Source organism: Dendrobates tinctorius, unplaced genomic scaffold (assembly GCF_039654945.1).
Source record: "Dendrobates tinctorius isolate UK_male_01 unplaced genomic scaffold, ASM3965494v1 ptg000023l, whole genome shotgun sequence".
NCBI lineage: Eukaryota > Metazoa > Chordata > Amphibia > Anura > Dendrobatidae > Dendrobates > Dendrobates tinctorius.
This window is the reverse complement of record NW_027361691.1, coordinates 9,773,425-9,796,618: the sequence shown is the minus strand read 5'-3', so window position 1 is coordinate 9,796,618 and position 23,194 is coordinate 9,773,425. Positions and strand designations below refer to the sequence as shown.

General features: G+C 46.1%; 1 protein-coding gene across 2 annotated transcripts in view; it reads right to left on the bottom strand.

Moving 5' to 3' along the window:
- TMEM135 (transmembrane protein 135) overlaps positions 1-22,003 on the bottom strand; it is a 443,538-nt gene extending 421,535 nt beyond the window's left edge. The window contains exon 1 of one of the 2 annotated variants that reach the window (XM_073569250.1): positions 21,716-22,003. In XM_073569250.1, coding sequence (XP_073425351.1) covers positions 21,716-21,856 — 141 coding nt within the window. In that variant the 5' untranslated portion in view covers positions 21,857-22,003. The remainder of the gene's footprint in view (positions 1-21,715) is intronic. The other variant, XM_073569251.1, reaches the window with a different exon arrangement.
- Positions 22,004-23,194: the final 1,191 nt, after the last annotated feature.

Sequence of the window (23,194 nt, the reverse complement as noted above, 5' to 3'; positions counted from 1 at the left end):
CCAGGTTCCCCGCATCATGTTCCCACATGCTTTTTGCATCCATTAGCCCTCTGCGTCTGTACTGTTACACACTTAACATTATGGCTGGTCCAAACAATCAGGGCAATGGTTACCACCCACCTTTCGTGTCTACCTCTTTCCTCATAGACTGTAAGCTTGTGAGCAGGGCCCTCATTCCTCTTGGTATCTGTAATGATCTATGTGATTATTGTTATGCTTTAATGTCTATTGTCTGTACAAGTCCCCTCTGAAATGTAAAGTGCTGCGGAATATGTCGGCGCTATAGAAATAAAATTTATTATTATCAGGGGCTTATCTACAGCATTCTGTAATGCTGAAGATAAGCCCCCGATGAAACCTGAAAGATAAGAAAAACACGTTAGATTATACTCACCTGGGGGCGGAGTCGGGTGCGGTGGGTGTCGCGGTCCGGCGCCTCCCATGTTCTAGAGATGACGTCCTCCTCCTTGCTTCTCCCTCGGCTCCTGCGCAGGCGTACTTTCTCTGCCCTGTTGGGGGCAGAGTAAACTACTGCAGTGCGTAGGTGCCGGGAAAGGTCAGAGAGGTCCCGCGCCTGTGCACTGCAGTACTTTACGCTGCCCTCAACAGGGCAAAGAAAGTACGCCTGCGCAGGAGCCGAGGGAGAAGCAAGGAGGAGGACATCATCGTATGAAGATGGGAGACGCCGGACCGGATGTCGACACCCATCGGCCCGGACCGAACGCCAGGGTGAGTATAATCAACTTTTTTCTTCTCTTTCAGGTTACATCGGGGGCTTATCTACAGCATTACAGAATGCTGTAGATAATCCCCTGATGGCGGTGCCGGCAGCTGATAGTCCAAAAATGGCGTGACAGATTCCCTTTAATATTCATTCACAATTATATTATTGATTATATTAAAATAGAATTCCAGCACGTAGTATTTATTATTCATCCACTGGATGGATTTTCTCAAGTTTTAATTTTTTTTTTTTTTTTCACATACCCTTCAGCGCTCTATTGTATACATAAAGGAACAAGACTTTCTCAAGTTTTGATATTTATGTTGCTATGTTGTATACCCTGCAGTGCTATAGTGTACACACCAGAACAAGGCTTTCTCAAGAGTTTGAAACTTGTATACAGTCTCCGGAGACAGAGAAAAATGCCGACGAAACAAAAGCGCTGCTGAGCCCACCGAAATCTTCTGTCAAGAACACAATCCTTGTATGCAGAACGTTAAAGCCCGCTGGAATTTAAAGTCCTTGTATAAGCACAATGCATTAGTTGTTATTTTGTCTACTATGACAGCTTTTAGACATTTAAGTTCAAGCAAGGAATTCACTTTGGAAATCCCAGTCTTTCACTGGATTACTTCTTAAAAGGGAAGAAAAAAAAAAAATCAGATGCAAATAAAACTTGGCAGATCCCGACAACATCACGGTCCGCGCTCATTTCTAGAAAGTTAAAGAAGTTTCTCCAGTAGATTTCGAGATATCGGATCCTGCCTCCTTTTTTTTTTTTTTGCAGTGTTGATAACTTTTGCCAACTTTTGTCAGCTAAGGAACCGCCTAGGACATTCCTAGATCATTACCGTGACTTTCAGGAGACCATACAAAACTTTTGAAGACCAATCAGGAAGGTTGGGTTATAAAGTGACTCATATGGTATAAGAGCGTTCTGCCTCTCGCATAGGCTTCGGCTTCCAGACTTCTTATTTCTTAAGATGCCAGAGATTAATGTAAATGATATAAGGAGGGGGTTATAACCAGAGCAAATCAATTACACATGGACAGGAAAGGTTATGCTATACCGAGGCCTTCAGGGAAAAAGGTTATGAACAAGACAAAATGTTAATATTTTCTGAGGCGCTACAATTGTATCTCACTACTTCTACTCTGCCCACCATGAGAAAGATGTCCAAAAGTGTGGGACATCTCCAATGGGATCAGCGAAGAATCCAATATGTACGAGGACAAGCCTGGCTCCAGGCTTACGTAAGTCCTTGGGCAACGGAGTGATGATAGGCACCCTGCCCACCCCACCGCCAATGGAAAACATTGTGCCAGGATAATCATGGACCCGTTCGTTCAGTAGACCCTTTTATTTGGCTATCAATGTATTGCCAGGCGTTAAAGGGAACGTGTTGCCAAACTAATTGTTTACATGAGGTTTTTGTGTTACATGTATTGTATTTTTTTTTCAATTTTGGGATTTTTTCTTAAATATCACAATCTTAATTAAAAAAAAAAAATAAAAAGCTTGCAGTTCTCACACCGGCCACTGGGGCTTTAGACTCTAACTTCCTGTTTCAAGGAAATGCACATGTACATTAACAGCAATGCTCAAGACTCAGAACCTATCCATAGCTCCCAACCCTCCCGGATTCCGCAGGACAGTCCCGTTTTTGCCCCGCCCACTCGTCGTCCCGCCCTGGACTCTATTTTTCCCGCACTGCAGGGAGATAAGCCGCACCCCCCCATGCACCGAACCCATCCTCGCCCTCCCAGAGACCCACCACAGTCCCTTATAACCAGCAATGACGTCGCTAGGCTGGCTGTTCTATTCTGTGGCACAGGACCTGTGATGAGATCACAGGAGGGGAGGAGTCAGGGATCACATGATCAGGAGCCTCAGTGTGTGCAGGACTCTGCTGTGCTGATCGTCATGGTGCTGGATGAGGGAAGATTATGTGTGGGGTCAGGAGGGGTTTAAAGGGTGGATGTAGCAGAGCCGTGTGTATGGAGCACAGCCACACGTGTACGGGGTGTACGGACCAGAGCCGTGTGTATGTATGAAGTGTATGGAGCGCAGCCGTGTGTGCATGAGGTGTATGGAGTGGAGCCGCGTGTGAACGAGGTGTATGGAGTGGAGCCATGTGTGTACGAGGTGTACAGAACGGAGCCCTGTGTGTACAAAGTGTACGGAGCAGAGCTGTGTGTGTATGAGGTGTACGGAGCTGAGCCGCGCGTGTACAGGGTGTAAGGAGCAGAGCCGTGTATGAGGTGTATGGAGCGCAGCCATATGTGTACGAGGTGTACGTAATGGAGCCCTGTGTCTACAAAATGTACAGAGCTGAGCCATGTTTACGGAACTGAGCAGAACTGTGTGTGTATGGGGTGGAGCCACGTGTGTATGGAGCGGAGCCGTGTGTGGACGGGGTGTACAGGGTGGAGCTGCGTGTGTACGAGGTGTACAGAGCGGAACTGAGTGTGTACGAGGTAAATGGAGCAAAGCCGCACGTGTACAAGGTTTACGGAGTGGAGCCATGTGTGTACAAGGTGTACGGAGCGGATCAGAGTGTGTGCAAGGTGTACGGAGTGGAGCTGTGTGTGTACAAGGTGTATGTAGCGGACACGCGTGTGTACGGAGCGGAGCCGCGTGTGTATGTGGTTTACGGAGCGGAGCAGTGTGTGTATGAGGTGTATGGAGTGGAGCCATGTGTGTACGAGGTATACGGAACGGAGACTTGTGTGTACAAAGTGTACGGAGCTGAGCCGTGTGTTTACGGAGCTGAGCAGAACTGTGTGTGTATGGAGTGGAGCCGCGTGTGTATGGAGAGCAGCCGCGTGTGTATGGAGAGCAGCCGCGTGTGTATGGAGGGGAGCCGCGTGTGTACGGAGCGGAGCTGTGTGTGTACGGGGTGTACGGAGCTGCGTGTGTATGGAGCGGAGCCACGTGTGTACGTGATGTACGGAGTGGAACCGCGTGTGTACGAGGTGTATGGAGCAAAGCTGCATGTGTACAAGGTTTATGGAGCGGAGCCATGTGTGTACAAGGTGTACAGAGCGTGGCTGCGTGTGTACAAGGTGTACGGAGCAGAGTCGCATGTGTACGAGGTTTATGAAGTGGAGCTGTGTGTGTACGAGGCATACAAAGCGGAACCGTGTGTGTATGAGGTGTGCGGAGCCGTGCATGTACAAGGTGTATGGTGGGGAGCATTCATACCTCCCAACCATCCCGGATCCAGCAGGACAGTCCCGATTTGGAGTCTGCCCCACTGCACCGGCCGGGAGGTTACTTTTCCCGCGCACACAGGAGTACACGGTGGAGCCCCGAGGAGCACTTTAAAATTCGCATGTGACGTTCCACTTGAAGTGACGTGCTGGAAGCTGACCGGAAATGAGGTAATTTCAGGAGGACATTGTGACGGAACCATGGAGGCACTTCAGGGAATGGGAATGCTTCATATCCATCACAGTGTCCTCCTCCGACAGCGCGGACAGCGGGATTGCCTTGGAATCGGGGATGCCGGCCATGTGAGCGGATCATGATATGTCCTGCACCGGGAGGTTCAGGTGGGCACTACAATGGAAGCTGGGCTGCTATAGTATCTTCATAGAATCTTTCTTTCTCTTTCTGTTTCTCTCTTCTTTCACCTCTTCCTTTCTCTCTGTTCTTTCTTTCGCTCTCTGTTCTTCCTTTCTCTCTCTCTCTGTTCTCTTTATTTCCCCTCTTTCTTTCTCTCTCTGCTCTTTATTTTCCCTCTTTCTTTCTCTCTTGCTCTCTGTTCTTTCTTTCCCCTTTCTTTTTTTCTCTCTCTGTTCTTTTTTGTGTCCACTTTCTTTCTCTCTGTTCTTTCTTTCCCCTCTTTCTTTCTCTCCCCTCTTTCTTTCTCTCTGTTCTTTCTTTCCCCTCTTTCTCTCTGTTCTCTTTCTTTCCCCTCTTTCTTTCTCTATGTTCTTTCTCTCTCTCTGTTCACTCTCTCTCTGTCTCTGTTCTTTCTTTCCCTTCTTTCTTTCTTTGTTCTTTCTCTCTCCCTCTTCGTTTTCTTCTCTTTCTCTTTTCTCTCTGTTCTTTTTCTCTCCTCTCTGTTCTTTCTTTCCCTTCTTTTTCTCTCTCTGTTCTCTTTCCCCTTTCTTTCTCCCTCTCGGTTCTTTCTCCCTCTCTGTTCTTTCTTTCTTTCCCCTCTTTTTTTCTGTTCTTTTTTTCTGCCCCCTCTCTCTCTCTCTGTTCTTTTATTTCCCTTTCTTTTTTCTCTCTGTTCTTTTTTCTGTCCCCTCTTTCTTTGTTTCTTTCTTTCCCCACTTTCTCTCTCCATCTCTGTTCTCTTTCCCCTCTTTCTTTCCCCTTTCTTTCTCTTTGTTCTTTCTTTCGCTCTGTTCTTTCTTTCTTTTCCCTCTTTCTCTCTGTAATTTTTTTCTTTCTCTCTGTTCTTTCTCTCTCTCTGTTCTTCCTTTCTTTCTCTCTGTTCTTTCTTTCGCTGTCCTTTTATTCTGTCCCCTCTTTCTTTCTCTCTGTTCTTTTTTTCTTTCTCTGTTCTCTCTTTCTTTCCCCTCTATTTATTTGTTTCTTTCTTTCTGTTCTTTCTTCCCCTCTGTCTTTCCCTCTCTGTTCTTTGTTTCTCTCTCTGTTCTTTCGTTTCCAGTACCAGTCAATGTGCCAACAGTACCAGCCACTGTGCCTATAATGCCAGCCACTGTGCCCTCAGTACCAGTCAGTGTGATCAGCAGTGTGAAATGGGTGCAGTTGGGGCGTGGACATGGGTGTGACTAGTTGTGAAATGGGTGTGGTTGGAGGGGCATGGCCTAAAATTTGCCACGGCGTGCGCAACCTTTGTCCCTCTATCCCTTCTTCAAAAGTTGGGAGGTATGCCTATCTATTGATTTGAAGCATCTAATGAGCATGTGCAAACGTCATTGTGAAAAAGGAGGAGGTGAGCTGTGATATCATATTGTGATTGGTGGATCCTGTGTCATCTACTGTATATAGAGGTGCTATCAGTCACTGCACAGGAGGAGGTGAGCTGTGACATCACCTATTGGGAATGGTGGATCCTGTGTTATCTACTTAATATAGAGGTGTTATCAGTCATTGTACAGGAGGAGGAGGTGGCTATGACATCACCTATTGTGAATGTTGAATGCTGTGTTATCTCTTGTATATAGAGGTGTTATCAGTCATTGTACAGGAGGAGGTGAGTTGTGACATCACCTAATGTCGTTCCAATACGCACAAAGGAAATAAACATGTGTATAACAAAACATGTGTAATTGCAATTATTTTCTGGGAGAAATACTTCATTTTCAGTAACAACTTCAACGGTGCCAACACTTTCGGCCATCACTGTACATGAGTCATTCATACATTGGGGTATACATTACTGTTCTCTACAATTTGGCCAAAAGAGAAGGGACCTCATTAGTTTGTATCACAATGCATGTAGGTCAAGGTTCAACCGGTCCCCCAGGGTAAGGTCAACCGATCCCCCAGGGTAAGGTCAACCGGTCCCCCAGGGTAAGGTCAACCAGTCCCCCAGGGTAAGGTCAACCAGTCCCCCAGGGTAAGGTCAACCAGTCCCCCAGAAATGCCTACAAGCTAATGGAAGACGCTCTTTCTTTAGGTAACTTCAGTGGATGATTTATTTGGGATGTCTAACATTAGAAAAAAAAATTTTTCAGAAATAGCGCCATCCCTGTCTTCAGGCTGTAACTGATGCTCCAAAATTGTTAATAATTTATAGGAGAATTACTGGACATCACCTAAACTGCTAAAATGTCCAACATGAATAAAAAAATCCAAAACATATACTGTACTTACCTCCTGGACCGACGTCAATCCTCTGATATCGATGTTGTGTCTCCCAGTCGGCTGACATGGTTAAGTCACAAGAATGCCGCAGCCAATCAGCAGCCGCTTAGTAGCTGCAGCCTTCAGTATTCCGATTTTGAAAAGTTATCTGGTATGTAGATGAACAATTGGGGGTTACGGCCATTGGGACCATCACCAGAACTGGGAGTACTGAATTCCCTGTCTGACAGAGTGGTGGCTAATCTTGAGGTTTAGTAGTATCACGCTTGGCTACCTTCAGCAGTACCATTGAAAGCACAAATAATGGTAGAGGGCATGCTTGACCACCGATCCAGATATCGGACCATCTGTTCTGGTGATCAGTGGCAGTTATGTAGGTTGTATAAAAACTAAAGATGGGCAGATCTATTCACTGGACTAAAGTCCGTCTGCCAAGTGAGTAGTCTCTGGACACAAGGCTTGCAAATATCTTCTGGGATCCCCGGCTTTTGATTAGATGAACATGCCTCAATTCTCTGATGACATCACGCCAACCTCTCTAATCAAAAGCCGCGCTGGAGAACCCGGAAAGTAAAAAGTTTCCCATCCAGCCGCCAGAAATGACTGACCTACCCAATAGACCAGTTCTGTGAATCGATTTGTCCATTCCCACCGGTCTACCAATTATCACCAATCCAGTATATGGGCAAAAATTGGTAATCACTTTTCATAACTGGAATACGCCTTTATAGAATACCTGAAATTAAGTACATTTTCAAAAGTTTTTTGAGTTTTCCTTTTATTTTCCCCATTGCTTCAGTGGTACAATACTTCCAATTTGGGGAGTGTGTGTTTTCTAAAGAACAGAGCTAGGAACAGTAGATACCAAAAATCTTATTGTGCCATGAAACTAGCCGAGCTCCCATCCTGCCCTCCAGCTGGTGATAACAGTAGCGCCCGCCATATGAGCATCATGTACATGCCCCTCTGGGCGCAGGCACCGTCACGAGTTTTAGAACATGAGACATTGCTAACAGAGCTGGATCATACTGTTTACTCTGATGACAGGTTCATCGGGGAAGGCTGCCACCTGAGCAAAAAAGAAAAATCACATGCGAAATGTATATTTATTCTACCTTGGGTTAGAACAATAGTGAGGTGGGCATGTGACCAGCTTCAAAACTGGAAGACCCCCTTAATGTATATTTAACGTAAGTTTGAACATATATGGATATGCATAAATTGAACTTGGTGGCACAATCAGACAAATTTTGTTCTTTTTGTTTTAAAAGTTTTTTTGTGAATTTGGCAACAAAAGTTCTCAAACCGCAGAACAATTCCATTCCCCTCAAGAACAAAAAAAAAATCCAGCTTCCAGTAAGGCTTCATAGAGCTTAATTACAGTCCAGGAGACACATTTCCCTCTGGCAGATGTTTATTTCCATCCACCAGCTCATATCGATAACTTATGGTTGGGTTCTAAATGAAGGAGTCCATTTTTGGAAGTAAGGACCATTAATTGGGTGGTGATGACCACCATCCTGTTGTTCCTGGCTTCCACATCCCGTCCTGCTCTGGCTAAAATATCAAATCTCCATTACTAAGGCCAGTGTTGATGATCTGTGTGACCAGCGCTAAGATTACACACCCATAGACTTGGAAGCCAAGTGTTCCCATTAAATTTACCCAACCAAAAAAAAAAAGTGGAAAGTAGTGGGAATTAGTTACGACCGGCGTCCAAACCCATAGAAAACAATAAAGCCGGGTTGAGCAACGTTTATGCTCTTGGTAAAACATTCTCCAAAATACAACACAGGAAATTAAACCTCCAAAATGTGGGTTGTCCAAGAGAAATACCCAAAAAAAGTACACAGATTATTAACCCATTAAGGACAAAAAAAGGGTTGAAGAAAAACCAAAGCAAGATATGGCTCTCGGTGGTCGGTGATAACAAGATGACACCGGAATCAAGATAGCTGAGCTGGAATGGTTAGAAGGGAGAAGAGAAATGCATCAACAGATACAAAACCTGCAGCAGGGTGACCTTGTGTTTCCTACGGCTCCCTAGGTTATGACCCTGGATCCACCCCTGTAGGGGTCAAACCTCCATCAATCAAGTATCTATGATTCATCTTAAGGAAAAAAATTTTGGGGAAAGGTATTTTTTAGAATATCCATATCTATCAGATTGGCTTTCACAAATTCTATGTAGGGATATTGTCCATTTCATGATAAATTTAGAGGAAATTTGGACCTACGTGGGTCTCTGTAAACCAGGGCTGTGGAGTTGGAGTTAGCCTAGGTTGGAGTTGGGTAGAACTGTTTCAACTCCAGTTTCAAACTCCGTTCTCAAGAAAGGGGGGACTTTTAGTTTAAAATTTACACCGCTATGCCCAAGTTAAGGGACATCGCTGGTCTCCTGGGCAAAGAGTGCAGCACTTACGAGATCTTTCCAATAGTAAAATCCAAGTAATTTCAGTCCCTCTATGCTCCTCCGATACTGTAGAGGAAAAGTTACCTTTGCCAGTAACACTAGAGAGTGAACATCCCGGACCAGCGGTATAACTATGCCGCTGGCCCAAATTGTAAACCGATCAGGCACAGTCACTGGTAAACAAGAAGCACAGGCAGGGGAGCGATGAGCTCATAAAGACAGATAATGAGACAACTTTTAAGTGGGTACGTTAATTAAAGGGTTATTCCCCCCAGATAATCAAAGCTATCCTTTATCCTATAGAGGTAGACTTTGCTCAATTCATCCTCTAAGGGACTGACAAAAACAGCCAGGTGAAGCAATTGACTGGAACAAAATCAACAAATGGAACCGAAACTAAAGGCCCCGTCACACTAAGCGACTTACCAGCGATCCCGACACCGATATGAAGGTGTCAGGATCGCTGGTAAATCGCTATGTGATCGCTGGTGAGCTGTCACACAGACAGCTTCACCAGCGATCAGCACAGCGATGCCGAGCGCCCGGCATCGCTGGCCATCCTGTAAAAAATAGAATCAAAATAAAAAAAATATAGTTATTCTCACCTTCCGACGTCGCGTTCAGCCATCCCGCCTCTCTCCACGCTCCCGGTCCCAGTGATCCTTTGCGAGAATGACCGCGAGATGTCACAGTCTCGCGGGATAACAAAGTCTTGCGGTCATTCGTGCAAAGGATCACTGGGACCGGAGCGTGGAGAGAGGCGGGATGGCTGAACGCGACGTTGGAAGGTGAGAATAACTATATTTTTTATTTTTTTTATTATTTTTTACACCTGATCGCTGGTCTCCTGCCTGTCACACACAGCGATGCGTGCTGGCCAGCGGGAGACCAGCGACCAAAGAAATGTCCAGAGGTTTCTTCCAGCGATCAGCGATACCGGCAGGGGGGCCGCTCGCTGATCGCTGTCACACTCAGCGATCTCGCTGGTGAGATCGCTGTTACGTCACAAAAGTTGTGACTCAGCAGCGATCTCGCTACCGAGATTGCTTAGTGAGACGGGGCCTTAAGCATGCTCATCTTCACTCCCGTGATCTCAAGATAGGAATTTAGAAAAATTTAGAAATGTTAATGATAAAAATATATTTCATGTTCTATCAATTTAAGGCTCCGATTTATAAGAAAAAAAAAATATATAAGAGTGATTCAACCACTTTATAACAGTAAATTTACACTAATCATTGGACATGGAGTCAAAAATGTGTATAGAAAAAAAAAAAAAAGGATTTTTTTTTTCTCTGTAATTTGTGAAAAGTTCTCATACCACAGAACAATTCTGTTCTACCTAGCGCTGTTCTTTTCTAAAAAAAGAAAAAAAAAGAAAAAAAAAACTTCATAGAAAATTACAGTTCACAACATATAATTCCCTCTGGCAGAAGGTATATCTGCCTCTACCGGGTCCTACGGATAACTAATAATTGGGTTCTCAATAAATGAATCCAATTTTTCGAAGTAATGACCATTAGTTGGGTGGTGATGACCACCATCCTGTTGTTCCTGGCTTCCACAACACGGTCTGCTCCAGCTAAAGTATCAAATCTTCATTACTAAAGCCCATCATGATGATCTGTGTGACCAACAAGTTGCTAGGATTACACACCCATCGACGTACGAGCCGAGCGCCCTCGTTAAATCCACATAAAAGTTTTGGAAAGTGGTGGGAATTAGTTACAACCGGCATCCAAACCCATGGAAAGCAATAAAGCCGGGTTATGAAATGCCTTGTGGTTTTTTGTTTTTTTTTACAAAGCAATCTCCAAAAATACAGGACAGGAAATAAAACTTTCAAAATGCAAATACCAAAAAATGTTCAATCTTTAAAGGACCGAGCTTATTTTGTCATTAAATGGGCTTCAAAGAATTGACTCTTGATGGCCCAACCTAAGAAACCACTGATGAACTCTTAGATGACTCATTCTACACACCGCAATTCGCAAATTTCTAATGAAACTCAAAAATTATTTCTAGCCCCAAACACATGCATTTAAAGGGGTTTTCCAGGTTTTCTACATACATAGTTAGGAATTAGCTCTGCTTGCGGGTTCAAGCAGTCATTACTTGACCGCAAAAATCTCACGTGGAGACTAGTTCATTTTCCGTCTTCTCTCAATATTCCAGTATTCCATGGAAGAGAAGCTAGTCGGCATATGTCATACTTGCGTTCATGTAGTGACTGCTCAAACTTGCAAATACAACTGAATCCTGACGGTAAGCTTATTACACACTCGTCTCAAGGAATCTGGCAAGTTTGCCAAAATTTTTGATCGAGCCTGAAAAAATGGCCTCAAAGGCATTCATATCCTTTAGCCCAGGGTTCCCCAACTCCAGTCCTCAAGGCCCACCAACAGATCATGTTTTCAGGATTTCCTTAGTATTGCTCAGGTGATAATTGCTTCACCTGTGCAATACAAAGGAAATCCTGAAAACATGATCTGTTGGTGGGCCTTGAGGACTGGAGTTGGGGAACCCTGCTTTAGCCTAACAAATATTATTTTTTTTTAATTTAAATCTTTAGTATATTACAAATCATAGATTAGATATTTATTATATCTCAAGAGGTCTAAAAGATCTGTTTAATAATGTAAGCATTTTTTTGGGGGGGAGGGAAAACTGAAGACTAGACGATTCAAAGGGTTTCCATTTGCAGGACCACGTCAGAAATTTGTGGCCACTGGACTGGAATTTGGAAACCCTTTGAATCGCCTCTCACACCGCTCCGCTTTCGATTTGTCAGCCTGGCGCCATATCATGGTAGCGACTAACAAGAGACGTCGTACCAGGCCTGACTAATCAAAACAACAGCCCGGGATGTCAGGAGGCAAGACACGATTTTTATTTTTTTTTTAGGGATCCCGACTAGCGTCCAAAGATTACAGACGTGGCAGATGGAGTGGATCCTGCAAATCGTTTGGCGCCGACTCTACTGGTGGCAGATCAGTTTTACGGTTATATTCACACCCAGTGCATATGCTGCAAAATTTCTGCTCCAACCTTGGGGTGCAAAGATGTGGCAGTACAGTGGCAGTAAAATGGGTGGAATTTTACAAATTTTATCTACACGTTTAAAAAAAAAAACCAAAAAACCAGTGCCGAGCATGTGTCGCTGGCTAACTCAATGTGGGCTTATCATAGTGCCGAAATCCTCTGATAGGCAGCCATCGCTCCTAAATGATGTCTTAGAGGACTGTAACGGGCACTCAGTAAACCGTTATGGTAGAACCATGTAGACCAGTGTTTCTCAACTCCAGTCCTCAAGACCCACCAACAGGTCATGTCTTCAGGATTTCCTTAGCATTCCACAGGGGATGCTGTTAATGCTTGAGCAGGTGATGACATTATCACCTGTGCAATACTAAGGAAAGCCGAAAACTTGACTTGTTGGTGGGTCTTGAGGCCTGGAGTTGAGAAACACTGATGTAGACAATCCCTTGGATGTCACAGAAGTGATCCCCGATCAGGATCATTGACCACCTCGACATCCATATCCAACGGTGCTCATCATTTCTATTTCCGCCTTGTGTGAGGATAGCTGGACCATGTAACACTGGACCTGATAGATTTGTGATTTTTTTTTTTTTTTTAAATAAGTAGTGGTGATGACGCATGATGGGGACTTATCTGCAACTTCTTCGGCAAGAGTAAAAAAGGGAAAAATGAATTACGCATTTAATGGTTCATACAGCCAAAAGAAAAGCTGGAAGCCATATACAAACCAGACCTAAAAAGGACATTTACAGGGTGCAGAGGAATGTAAATTTGGCTGGATCGAAAAACAAAGAAAAAGTCATTCATAATCACAAAAAAAAAAAAAAAAACAGTGAAGAATGTGGACATCGGTCTGGTCCGCTACTTGTACGCACACCAACAATGCCGCTATGGGGGACATCAGGCGTGAAGAAAATTGGTATGGTCCCAAAATAAGAAATTTCTTAGTCAAGGACCAGTCATGAAAACTTTTCGGGATACACACCAAGATTTTCAGGCGGTCAACAACTGCAAGTTTTGAAGTGAAAACTGCTTCAGGATTTTTGGAGGAATTTTTCATTTCCAGAAACTGTTTTTCATGGTAGGCCAAATAAACATTTTCACAGTCTTGCTCAAGTAAGATCTTCGGTTTTCTTATTCCAGTGATAACTTCTATAATCTTCATCCAGTAGAATCATAGAATGGTAGAGTTTGAAGGGACCTCATCATCGTGTCCAAACTCCTGCTCAGTGCACTAAATGATCTCAGACAGATGTCTGTCCAGCCTCTGGTTGAAAACTTCCATTGAAGGAGAACTCACCACCTCTCGTGGCAGCCTGTTCCACTCATTGACCTTACTATCAAAAACTTTTTTCTATATCTTATCCCTATCAGTATCATTCCATTGCTTCTCGTGTTTCCATGTACAAATGAAAATACGGATGATCCCTCTACACTGTGACAGCCCTTTAGATATTTGTAGCTAGCTATTAAGTCTCCTCTTAGCCCTCTTTTTTGCAAGCTAAACATTCCCACATCCTTTAGCCATTCCTCACAGGACATAATTTGCAGTCTGGTCACTCTTCTCTGAACTCACTCCAGTTTTTAAATTGTGGTGCCCAGAACTGGACACAGTATTCCAGATGAGGCCTGACCAAGGAAGAGTAGAGGGGGGTTAATTACTTCACGTGATCTAGACTCTATGCTTCTCTTAATACATCCAAGAACTGTGTTTACCTTTTTTGCTCCTGCATCACACTGTTGACTCATGTGCAGTCTGTGATCTATTAGTATACCCTTTTCTTTTTCACACATGCTGTTGCTTAGTTCTATTCTTCCGCTTCTGTAGATATCATTTTCATTTTTCTTGCCCAGATGTAGAATCTTGCGTTTCTCCCTGTTAAATACCATTCTATTAGTCACTGCCTATTGTTCAAGCTTATCTAGATCCTTCTGAATCCTTTCTCTGTCTTCTCTAGTGTTAGCTATCCCTCCTAGCTACGTATCATCTGCAAATTTGATCAGTTTACCTTATTTTCCCTTATCTAGATCATTTATAAAAATGTTGAACAACACTGGGGCCAGGACAGAGCCTTGTGGTTCCCCACTTGGAACACTCTTCCAATTGGATATGCAACTATTTATTACCACTCTTTGAGTACGATTACTCAGCCAGTTATGAATCCACCTAAACGTAGCCTTCCCAATCCCATACTTGGTTATTTTTTTCAATAAGGAAAGTTTTAAGTAATAACTATCGTAGCAAACTACAAGGCATGCAACTATCTGTTAGGCGTCGGGTTCCTGCAGCGGCTCAGCAGGAATCCAGAGCCTCACATTCTGCGGTCTCTCATTGTCTATTGACCGCAGAGGAGATTGCTCAGCAGTCTCAGCGTCCCAGATGCTCTGCCCAGACCTGCTCTGTGGGTCTGGCTGTTGCTGCCACCTTTGGGTCAGCAATAGCAATACAGTCCTTTCGTTACGCTACTGGGCATGCTCACGAGACGATCTCCCATTGGAGATCGGGAGTCACATGCTCAGGTCCTTCTCCTGATCTCATTGGTCTATCTCAGAGATATGGAAGGTCCCGGAAGCGCACGGCTATAAAAGGTCCGCATGGCCTCTCGGCCATGCGCTGGTATAGTCTCTAGTTGCTACTGTGTGAATGATGATGGATGAATGAACCTGCGAATGACTCATAAAGAATCCCCTCCCTCTGATATTACGAGTGTGTATAGGGACTTCGGTTTAGAGTCAGCGCCAGCTAGTGGCAAGCTACAAGCCACTACAGCGCTAGCGTCCGACAGTGCGCCAGCTATCGGGCATTGTTGATTAGCGGCAGTGTCTGTCGCCGTGCTGCAGTCTGCAGCTCCTCTTGGCGTCCACAGTTGCGACGCCGCATGCACGGTAGGTCTAGACGGAATCTGTCCCTCTGCCTAGGGTTCAGCTCCTGTGACCTTATACTGTGCGTGCACTTCTCTGAGACCTGTGAGTCCAACAGACTCAGGATTTATGTTAATACCTTAGGCGTCTCTGTGAAGCTAACAGAGTATGCTCAGCGCACACCGGGTGACGTCCAACCCGCGTGCAATAATACCGCCATATTTAGTGTTCGCCATTATTTAGCAGCAGTGTTAAGACCTTCTGCACGGTGGACCCCGAGCGGCGAACGCACTTTATTATTTATTTATTTAGTGCGTTCCGCCGTTCCTAACACTATCAATGAGCAAAAAGATTCCAACAACCCTGGATCGGAGTTTAGTTCAAGCTTCTGCTTCAACCAGACAAGAGCAGTGCCTGATCCATGCTTTCCTTCCCAACAAGGCTGGATTGTATAAGGGATGGCTCGTGCCATGAGCTCTATTACACACTCATCCTCCGATTTCAGGCCAGAATTTCTAATGATGCAATTAAAATGGTTTTCCAGTGAAAACAAACTATCTCCTATCCGTAAGTTAGGAAATAAGTTACTGATTGGTGAGGGTGTGCAGCAATTGGCAGAAAGGGACTCTTTTCAACCAAATAGAATGGAGGGTCACAGCGCATGCTCATCTATCGCTCTATTAATTCCCTATGGGGCTCAAGTGTTGCACCAGGCATTATATGACAGTCCCATAGAGAATAAATGGAGTGGAGGTTAAGCATCTGACCTGTTGCTCCGTTTTCTAGCTGGATAAAGGAGTTCCGTTAGGGATAAAAATTTGCTGTCTTTATAATTGGTGTGAATGCTGCCAGTCATAGAATGGTAGAGTTGAAAGGGACCTCCTGGTCCAACCCCCTGCTCAAAGCAGGATTCACTAAGTCATCCCAGACAGATATCTGTTCAGCCTCTGTTTGAAGACTTCCATTGAAGGAGAACTCACCACCTCTCGTGGCAGCCTGTTCCACTCATTGATCACTCTGTCAAAAAGTTTTTTCTAATATCTAATCTGTGTCTCCTCTCATTCAGTTTCATCCCATTGCTTCTAGTCTTTCCTTGTGCAAATGAGAATAAAGTTGATCCTTCTACAATGTGACAGCCCTTGAGATATTTGTAGACAGCTATTAAGTCTCCTCTCAGTCTTCTCTTTTGCAAACTAAACATTCCCAGATCCTGCAACCTTTCCTCATAAGACAGGGTTTGCAGTCCGGTCACCATTCTTGTTGCTCTTTTCTGAACTTGCTCCAGTTTGTTGATGTCTTTTTTAAAATGTGGTGCCCAAAACTGGACACAATATTCCAGATGAGGTCTGACCAAAGAGGAGTAGAGGGCAATAATGACTTCACGTGATCTAGACTGTATGCTTCTGTTAATACATCCTAGAATTAGTCACTAAAGTCTCTAATGATCTACTAACAGCTAAATCAAATGGTCATTACTCCATGCTAATTCTCTTGGATCTCTCTGCAGCATTCGACACTGGGGATCATCAGCTCCTCCTCACTATGCTCCGTTCCATTGGCCTCAAGGACACCGCTCTCTCCTGGTTCTCCTCCTATCTCTCTGACCGCTCCTTCTCTGTATCTTTTGCCGGTTCCTCCTCCTCTCACATTCCCCTTACTGTTGGGGTCCCCCAAGGATCGGTTCTAGGCCCCCTCCTCTTCTTCTTGTACACTGCCCCTATTGGTAAAACAATCAGTAGATTTGGTTTCCAGTACCATCTCTATGCTGATGACACCCAATTATACGCTTCTTCTCCTGACATCACACCAGCCTTTCTAGAAAACACCGGCGATTGTCTAAACGCTGTGTCTAATATCATGTCCTCACTATATCTGAAACTGAACCTGTCAAAGACTGAACTCCTTGTGTTTCCTCCCGCTACTAATGTACCTACACCCGACATTGCCATTTCCGTGTGTGGTTCCACCATTACTCCCCAGCAACATGCCCGCTGTCTTGGGGTCATACTTGACTCCGAGCTTTCCTTTGCCCCACAAATACGATCACTGGCTCGCTCTTGTTATCTGCACCTCAAAAACATTTCTAGAATTCGACCTTTTCTTACTTTTGACTCCGCAAAAACTCTGACTGTTTCTCTTATTCATTCTCGTCTCGACTATTGTAACTCTCTTCTAATCGGTCTCCCTCTTACCAAACTCTCCCCTCTCTAATCTGTCTTGAATGCTGCAGCCAGGATCATATTCCTCACCAATCGTTACACCGATGCCTCTACCTTGTGCCAGTCATTACACTGGCTACCCATCCACTACAGAATTCAATATAAACTTACTAACCTCACCCACAAAGCCCTCCATGGCTCAGCACCACCTTACATCTCCTCCCTTGTTTCAGTATACCATCCTACCCGCGCCCTCCATTCTGCTGATGACCTGAGGTTAGCATCCTCAATAATCAGAACCTCCCACTCCCGTCTCCAAGACTTTACACGTGCCGCGCCAATTCTTTGGAATGCACTTCCCAGGTCAATACGATTAGTCCCCAATCCCCACAATTTTAAGCGCGCCCTGAAAACGCATTTATTCAGACTGGCCTACCGCCTCAACACATTAACCTAATCTATCCCTGGGTGGCACAGTCAAAAGTTTTACCATTACCAGGTTCCCCGCATCATGTTCCCACATGCTTTATGCATCCATTAGCCCTCTGTGTCTGTACTGTTACACACTTAACATTATTGCTGGTCCATACAATCAGGGCAACTGTTACCACCCACCTTTCCTGTCTACCTCTTTCCTCATAGACTGTAAGCTTGCGAGCAGGGCCCTCATTCCTCTTGGTATTTGTTATAGTCTATGTGATTATTGATATGCTGTAATGTCTATTGTCTGTACAAATCCCCTCTGAAATGTAAAGTGCTGCGGAATATGTCGGCGCTATAGAAATAAAATGTATTATTATTATTATTAGAATTGTATTTGCCTTTTTTGCTGCTGCATCACACTGTTGGCTCATGATCAGTCTGTGATCTATTAGTATACCGAAGTATTTTTCACATGTGCTGTTGCTTAGGGTAGTTTCACACATCCGTTTGTCTCCATCAGTCAAGATCCGCCATTTTGCAAAAATAACGGATCCGCCATTTTTCTTGGCGGATCCGTTTTTTTCCCCATAGACTTGCATTACCGGCAGATCTTGACGGATGGCCATCCGTTGGATCCGTTTTTTGGTGGATCCGCCAAGATTTTGGAGTCCGCTGACAAGACTGGACGAACAATGCAACGTTTTTCTGGCTGGCCGGATCTCTCTCTCTCTCCTCCCCAGACAGCGGTTCCTTTAAATTTCTTCCTTCGCCGGATCCGTCAACAGGATGTCCGTACGCAGGTGGATCCGTTTTCCGCCATTTTGGCGGATTACAACTGACAGAAAAAACTGATGTGTGAAACAGGCCTTAGCCCTATTCCTCCCATTCTGTACATGCTTTTTTCATTTTTATTGCCCAGATGTAGTACTTTGCATTTTTCCCTGTTAAAAACCATTGTGTTAGTTGCAGCCCCCCTGCCGGTATCGCTGATCGCTGCAGAAAAGGCCAGGACTTTTTTTGTTCGCTGGTCTCCCGCTGGCCACCACGCATCGCTGCGTGTGACAGGCAGGAGACCAGCGATCTGCTGGTAACTAATGTACACATCGGGTATCCAAGGGACGTGCGTCCCTTAGATACCCGATGTGTATGTTAGTTACCAGCTTCCTGCATCAGCACGCTGGTTACTAACGTGCACAGTGATGCCGCGCGCTCGGCGTCGCTGTGCTGATCGCTGGTGAAGCTGCCTGTTTTACAGCTCACCAGCGATCACATAGCGATTCACCAGCGATCCTGACACATTGATATCGTTGTCAGGACCGCTGGTGAGTCGTTATGTGTGACTCCAGCCTTAACCTTCAGCACAAGGCATTGTGGACAATTGTTGCTTCAGCTTTGTGGGAACAGTTTGGGGAAGACCCTTCTCTGTTCCCCATAACTGTGCGCAGTGCAGAAGGTCCAAACAGACATGGTTGCGGGAGTTTGGTAGAAGAACAAAAGCGGCCACACAGAGCATGGACCCCAAGCCCATAGAACACCTTTGGGATGACCTAGTATGGAGATTCTCTCCCTAACATCTGCAGGGGGGCCGACTCCATATTAATGTTTATCGATATAGAATGGGAGGTCAGAAAAGGTTCTGTAGGGGGAATGTGGAGGGGGCACACATTTTTCTCCATATAATGCGTATATTTGTCATACATTATATATGTCAAATATATACAGTATATGCCATAAGTATATACGGGGGTCCCACATGGATATGCCATAAGTGTACAAGAATAGACAAACCCTTTAAGGTCGATAATAAGGGAAACGAGCATTCATAAACCTATGTGAACTAGACTGACTTCACTAGAAAGTGAACTTTCGTCACCTTGACCGGGGTGAACCAATACCTTTCTTCTGTCGTTATCTGTGACCTGTGGACTGTGACCAGTCACCTAGAAACATTGACAACTGAGCAATAAATGTAACCCATGGGAGATTAATGTACAGAGTCACCAGAGATTCTCATATGTGAATACTTATACAATTAAGGGATAAACACGATCACATCCACTGTACATACATAAAATAAAATGCAGGAAGATGATTGCCAATTGGCATTGTCCGATCAGTGAGGATCCGGCTGATGTTAATGTCTCGCAACGCCCATAACTTCATCGCTACTCAAGTTTTCTCAACAGATCGCAAGGTCCACCAAATCCAGCAATAATACAATATTGCACTGTATACAAGGGGTCTTTAGAAGATCCCCCGACTGCCCTTCTCCACTATTTCCAACCTCTTTAACGCCATAGTCATGAATTGATAGCGTTATCTAAGAAGTTAAACTTTTGCAATCAGAACGACCTCAAGTCGCAATATCAGACTAAGGCGCCAGCTGCGTTTAAGATGTTACAGCATAGTGGAGGGGATTTTATGAAACCCCATCTCCACTATGCGTCCTAATACGCGGGTGACACACCCATGAAATCGGACATGCGGCGCGTCTTTTTAGAATGTAGCATGCGGCGCGTCTTTTTAGAACGTAGCATGTCTGTTTACCTTGCGGAAACGCTCCGTCTCTGCAAGGTAAATAGCCTACTCTATGTATACGATGCGGCGATTCCGGATGTGTTCAATTGGCACACCAGGAAGCACTGCGCGAACAGAAGGGGGCGGGGCTTTGGGCGAAGAGGGGTTTCCGCTCCGTCCAAAGAGCAAGGAATGCACTACATGGAAACTCACCCTAAGGCGTCCTTGTTTGCTTTCGTTATTCCCAGCAGTCTTTGGCGATGCAATGAGTGTCGTGTCCAAAGTCGTCGTGGAGCCTCAGCCTTAGGCCGCGTTCACACGTTCAGTATTTGTTCAGTATTTTACATAGGTATTTGTAAGCCAAAACCAGAAGTGGAACAGTGAGAAGATAAGTATACTTTCACATTGCGTTCCGGCCAGGGTTGTGGAGTCGAAGTCGGTGTCATGGAAATTGAGGAGTTGGAGGTTTGGCTGACCGACTCCACAGCCTTGCCAGGGCTGTGGTGTCAGAGCCCATTTTGGCGGACTCGGTGTCATGGAAATTGAGGCGTCGGAGGTCTGGCTTACCAACTCCACAGCCCTGGTTCCAGCACCCGTTCAGTGGCCTCGTTATGGCTTACGTCTGAAAACCCTGCAAAATGGGATTCGGACGTATGCACCGACAGGGCCATAGACATAATGGTGCTGGCAGAGTGAACGTGCGCTCTTCCGTGCATCATTTTCAAGCGTGCACACCTACAGGAGGTGGCCGCTCAGATGTGGTAGACTGCGTCTGGGTGTGCGCATCCAGTAGGCGTATGCGGCCAAAAATGACGCACGGCAGAGGGCAGGTTCACTGTGTCAGCACCATTATGTCTCTGGCCCCGTCGGTGCATACATCCCAATCCCGTTTTGAGGGGGGGTTGAGACGTACGCCCCGACGGGACCACTGAACGTGTGCGGGAACACAATGAGAAGCCCCCTAATAGAAACACGTCATCACTTCTGCATTTATCACCCACTCCTCATCTTGGCTAACAAATACTGAATGTGTGAACGCGGCCTTAGGGTGGGATCAGACGGCCATATTTCGCAGTCCATATACGGACTGAGCCCTGGTCTACTAACAGAAACGAACTGCACTTTATTTGACTATGAGGCTCTAACTTCAGCTCAGGAGACCCGCAGTCAGTGCAGGCATGGACTGTGACATATGGCTGTCTGAACATGACTTTAGGGTATATTTGCTAATCACCCGACCATAAAGCGCTGACAATAATGCAGCAGTTGCCCACAGTAACCAATCAGATTCCAGTTTCCATTTTTCAAAGGCCCTGTGGCAAATGTAAACTACAACCCTATTGGTTGCATTCTATAGAGGGTTCTCCATAGCAGTCACTGGGGTTGGTGCTTCCATTTACTATAGGTGAGCTAGGGACAGTTTACTAAATGTCCAAGCATTGATGCGTCATCATTTGTAAGGGAGCATTCAAGACTTAGTTTTTCAGCGTAATAGTTGCCATGTCATTACAAACAGACCTTCCATAGCAACCAATCAACATGCAGCTTTCATTTTTTCCCAGGGCAGGGTAAATATCAAAAGGAACGTTTTGATTGGCAGTGTGAATATGAAAGCCGGCAGATGATTGGATGCTATTGCCGCAATGTAGCCGTTTGTGACATACGAGGCCCAGTGTACAGTAAGTGACCGGAGGAGCTGCAGCCGCGTTTGGCCCTCCTCGGCTTCCTTACACCCTGCTCCCTCCTCCTCCTCCCGGCTGTCAGCTGCATCCCCTCCCAGCTCTCACCAGATACAGGGGCGCGTAGATCTTCAGGGACTCCTCCATGGCGCCCTGTGTGATCTGCAGGTAGGAGACGAGGCAGGACGGGTGCCATGTGTGCCCGATCTCATAGCAGCTGTGCGGAATGGACTTGCTGTGCGCCGCCATGTTTCCCTGCTGGAGGAGAAGGAGGAGTGTGGAGCAGGGGAGGCGGCGTCCTAGTCCCCGCTGGAAGGAGAGTAAAGGTCTGCCCCGCCGCCGAGGTTACTGCCGTACAAAGCCCTGGGGGACAAGGACGCCGGGGGCGCGCACGAGGATGGCGGAGGGAAGAAGCCGCAGGAGACTGCACACTGCCTGCGGCTTCTGGAGACCCCGACTGCGGCCCAGCATCAGTGCGGAACCCCCAATAATCAGTGCAGCCACCCCCCGATAATCAGTGCCTGCCACCCCCCAATAATCAGTGCCTGCCACCCCCCCAATAATCAGTGCCTGCCACCCCCCCAATAATCAGTGCAGCCACCCCCCAATAATCAGTGCAGCCACCCCCCCCAATAATCAGTGCAGCCACCCCCCGATAATCAGTGCCTGCCACCCCCCCAATAATCAGTGCCAGCCACCGCCCAATAATCAGTGCAGCCACCCCCCAATAATCAGTGCAGCCACCCCCCGATAATCAGTGCCTGCCACCCCCCCAATAATCAGTGCCAGCCACCCCCCAATAATCAGTGCAGCCACCCCCCCAATAATCAGTGCAGCCACCCCCCCAATAATCAGTGCAGCCACCCCCCGATAATCAGTGCCTGCCACCCCCCCAATAATCAGTGCCAGCCACCCCCCCAATAATCAGTGCCAGCCACCCCCCAATAATCAGTGCAGCCACCCCCCAATAATCAGTGCAGCCACCCCCCGATAATCAGTGCCTGCCACCCCCCCAATAATCAGTGCCAGCCACCCCCCAATAATCAGTGCAGCCACCCCCCAATAATCAGTGCAGCCACCCCCCGATAATCAGTGCCTGCCACCCCCCGATAATCAGTGCCTGCCACCCCCCCAATAATCAGTGCCAGCCACCCCCCGATAATCAGTGCCTGCCACCCCCCCATAATCAGTGCCAGCCACCCCCCAATAATCAGTGCAGCCACCCCCCAATAATCAGTGCCAGCCACCCCCCAATAATCAGTGCCTGCCACCCCCCAATAATCAGTGCCTGCCACCCCCCCAATAATCAGTGCCAGCCACCCCCCAATAATCAGTGCCAGCCACCCCCCAAAATAATCAGTGCCAGCCACCCCCCAAAATAATCAGTGCCAGCCACCCCCCAAAATAATCAGTGCCAGCCACCCCCCAATAATCAGTGCCAGCCACCCCCCAATAATCAGTGCCAGTCGCCCCTCAATAATCAGTGCCAGCCACCCCCCAAAATAATCAGTGCCAGCCACCCCCCAAAATAATCAGTGCCAGCCACCCCCCAATAATCAGTGCCAGCCACCCCCCAATAATCAGTGC